Source organism: Lathyrus oleraceus, chromosome 7 (assembly GCF_024323335.1).
Source record: "Lathyrus oleraceus cultivar Zhongwan6 chromosome 7, CAAS_Psat_ZW6_1.0, whole genome shotgun sequence".
Lineage (NCBI taxonomy): Eukaryota > Viridiplantae > Streptophyta > Magnoliopsida > Fabales > Fabaceae > Lathyrus > Lathyrus oleraceus.
The window spans coordinates 462,761,041-462,764,730 of NC_066585.1; the positions used below are offsets into that span (position 1 = coordinate 462,761,041).

At 33.6% G+C, this 3,690-nt stretch overlaps 1 protein-coding gene across 2 annotated transcripts; it reads left to right on the top strand.

Moving 5' to 3' along the window:
• Positions 1 to 334: 334 nt before the first annotated feature.
• Positions 335 to 2,799, top strand: LOC127105153 (uncharacterized). 2 transcript variants are annotated; one of them, XM_051042312.1, is made up of 4 exons: positions 335 to 583; positions 714 to 819; positions 2,338 to 2,435; positions 2,518 to 2,799. In XM_051042312.1, the coding sequence occupies exons 1-3, from the start codon at positions 472 to 474 to the stop codon at positions 2,414 to 2,416; spliced, it is 297 nt and encodes a 98-aa protein (XP_050898269.1). In that variant the 5' UTR covers positions 335 to 471; the 3' UTR covers positions 2,417 to 2,435; positions 2,518 to 2,799. The 2 variants fall into 2 exon arrangements, with proteins under 2 accessions (XP_050898269.1, XP_050898268.1); XM_051042311.1 differs by having other exon boundaries at positions 2,560 to 2,799.
• The last annotated feature ends 891 nt before the right edge of the window (positions 2,800 to 3,690 follow it).

Consider the following 3,690-nt stretch of genomic DNA (forward strand, 5'->3'; position numbering starts at 1 on the left):
ATGGACAAAATCTCAGAATGTTGCATTTGGAGATTTTATTCTATCGTCCCCCAAGTTTGACCTGATACCCCTATATAATGACAAAAATACCCTTGTCAAAATTTAACCAAAAAGAGCGAACGAACAATCCGATAGTGCAATTGAAAAATATGATATGAATAGAAAAATCTGATAGTGCAATTGAAAAATATGATATGCATTTTTACCAATTTTTAAAAATAAATTAAAAATTTCAGTAATTTTTTTGATAAATCCAGCATATTTTATAATTTCCTGTTTTAAAAAAAAATCTGATAGTTCTTATACAACCCGTAGCATGATAATGGGCCAGTCCATATCCATACCGATAAACGGGTTAGTTAGTGGGACCAAGCCCTTTTTCAATCCAACAACAACCCGGAAATAACCGTTTCTAATCGGGATTTGAGATTTCCGTCACCAGAACGGATCAACGAAACGAAAAAGGAAAAGATGAAGAAAGAAGAAACAGTGAAACTGATCAGTTCCGAGGGTTTCGAATTCGTGGTTGACAAAGAAGCTGCCATGGTTTCTCAGACCATTCGCAACATGCTTACTTCTCCAGGTTTTCTCTCCTTCGATCGCTTTACCTTTTTGCAGTTTTTTCGGTTACTGCGATTAGGGTTTCAATTTCCAAATTAGCGTTAGTTTATGTAGGATTAAGATTGTTAAAGCTTCAATTTCGTTTTTGATAGGGAGTTTCGCTGAAAGCCAACACGGAGAAGTGACTTTTCCTGAGATCAGTACCACTATTCTTGAGAAGATTTGCCAGTATTTTTATTGGCATCTTGAATTCGCCAGGTATTTGATTTAAGACCTTTTATCATCTTCAATTTTGATTTAAGGTCTTTTAATTTTCATTTTGGAATTGATTTTGTTGTTGCTGTGCTTTTGGATTTATTGTTTCTATGTGTAGTTTACGTTATTTAAAATAATTTGTTGAAATGTTTATGTTTATTATCTGCGCGTACCAATTTATTTCTGATTTGTAAGTATCCTTGTTGTGATCCTTGAAGGTTTTATTTCTTTCTTCTTGGTGTGAGTATCAAATGTAGGATGTGTTTGAAGGGATTCTAGTTTGCTTATCTATTGTTTCTAGGAAGTGAACTAGAAGGTTAAAATTGATGTTTTAGTATTTGGATTTTAACAACAAGACGGTAATTTTTATAGCTTACTTGCTTGTAAAGTGTTTCGATTTCGGTTATTAATCATTAATTTTTGTGAAATTTAGTTTCTAGATTGAAGGGATATAGTCTAATGTGCATCAGTGTCTGGGATTTTTCTATAATTCAAGCTCAGATTCAATTTTAAACCTGCAATTTGGAAGTTTGATACAACTCTAAGTGACTAAATTTTGCATTCCTACTTCCTATATTTATGTTTTATCAGTTCCTAAATGTAGCTTACGTACTTAATAGATCTCTCATTGACCTTGGGTTTAATGGTATAATTAACAAATGTGAGATATTTTGTTATTTTTGACTGAGGATATATCACAAAAGGTAGATCTAGTGGAAGATGATAGAATTGCAATTTGAGAAAAATTTCAAGTTTATACTCATTTCGTTGGCCGCACTCACGTGTTTTTTGTCTACCCGGTAGTATGAGGGTGTTTGGTTGTTTTGAGCTTTAAAACAACTCCAGTTTAAATGTGAATCCAGATGTGGTTGGAAACCTCAAACAGTAGTGCAGAAAAATTAAGAGAATAAGCTCAAGAAACAAAAATATGTGTATATTATACAATATGAAAGGCAAATGCAGATGGGATTAAGATCCCAATCTACCCATAGGGCAAGGCTCCTCAGAATACACTTTTACAGACCCTCTCTCATCCTCACCTCACTCCAAATAACAGAATTCTCACCCACAACTACCCCATCTGCCACATCAGTGGTAACTTCCTATTCTATTTTCCTCACATAATCTCTCATACTGTGAGGAAATAATTATTACCTTCTATATTTAGGACCAATGATGTTTATTTATTGTTTGAAATTGAAAATTACTTAGTGACCTTCATTTTGTTTGGTTACAACTTAGTGACCTTTATATAAAAAAGCAACCTTACTATTTTTAGTTGGCACTTACCCACCAGTCTGCATTTTTATTCTGCGTCACATGGTGGTGGGGCAGGAAACATTCACATCATCATTTTATAATTTATCTAGATTCTTTTGTGTTAATTGCAAGTCTGTTTTAGGTATTGGAATGGGAAGTTTTATTTTTTCTTGCAGAAGAAGTTAAGCTCTTTGAATCCCTAAATTTTATTTCTGTGTTATTTAAATTGTTGTGATGACCTGTTTATGTTGTCTTTGCTAGTGGAAAGGACAGAGAGTTTCCTATTGAACCGGAATTAACTCTGGAGTTAATGATGGCTGCCAATTACCTACATACATGAGCATATTCACTTCCCAAAGGTTGGTGTTCTCTTCATTATTGTTATACGCAATTTTTATTTCTTGGAGTATGACACTCTGTTCTGTATTGTTTAATTTTCAGTAATTTCTGTGGTTGCAATATTCCTTTTTCCCCCTTGTGTAGGTAATGCAGAAGAAACTGTTGCTTTGCTGGGCTATGTAAAAATACAAGCTACTATTGTTGTTGTCGTTATAAACTAGAATATACATGTAAGGGGAGGTGTCAACTCCTCGTCTTACTTCTTTGTAGTCTTTTAATTTTGGGCTTTGACACTTAATATTTGTTAAAAATAATATGATAGCTAGCTAGATTCAGCTGTTAGACTGACCTGATTGATAATATGATAGTTAGATTCAGCTGTTAGACTGGCCTTATTGATACCATATCTAGATTTTCTGTAATTCCGTTTCGCGAGTTGGTTATGTCAATTGGTCATACTTTGTCTAATTCAAAGTGATGATTACTTATGGGTGCTAACAAGTGCTCAAGAAAACTATAAAAGAAAATTGTTTTGCAATTATCAGCCAAATACTTGGTAAAAGTCATAAACACATAATTCTCTATGCAGGTGTTTTCTCGTTTGATTCCTTAAACAATGATTTAAAGACAGTTGTATCATTTTTCATTAGTTATAGCTAATTTATCAAATTTTCAGTGATATCTATTAAATTAGTGTTTCATGTTTGTAAACATTAACGAAGTTGGATCTAACCTCACTTTTCTGTTATTTTTTCATAACTGTGTCAAAGATTGTTAAGAAGCCTATGTGGCGGAAATGAATTTCCTTCAATGTTTCTTATATGGGACAATCCACACTCTTACGGTTTGAATGGGAGATGGTTTTGCGAGGGTTTTCGATTGGAGGACTATGTCTATATGAAGACTATGTCTATATTTTAATATGTTTCATGTTTAAAAAAAATCAAAAAATCATTATATTATATTTTAAAACTTTTTAAAATATAAAATACATATAAAAAATACCGTCTCTTTTAAATATTTAAACCAAACTGTGGTTGGGACGGGAGGATTTCAACCGGAACACAAAAGGACATAACCATCTCCGTCTCTGATCCCAGGCCAATAGCAGAAAGGGGACAACCATCACTAGCACTAGCACCTCGACTATGATCACGCATCACCTGCAAATATCATGAGTAATTTGTACACCAAAAATATAGCGGAGCAACCTTTTTTGTCGTTGGCCTTGAGATCGGAGAGGAATTTTGGAGAACAATAATACCATGGCGTGGC

Excerpts from the sequence above, each read along its gene's own strand:
- LOC127105153 (XM_051042312.1), top strand. The coding sequence starts at position 472 with ATGAAGAAAGAAGAAACAGTGAAACTGATCAGTTCCGAGGGTTTCGAA. Across the intron at positions 584-713 it reads CAACATGCTTACTTCTCCAG|GGAGTTTCGCTGAAAGCCAA; the intron begins GTTTTCTCTCCT and ends CGTTTTTGATAG. Across the intron at positions 820-2,337 it reads TGGCATCTTGAATTCGCCAG|TGGAAAGGACAGAGAGTTTC; the intron begins GTATTTGATTTA and ends TGTCTTTGCTAG.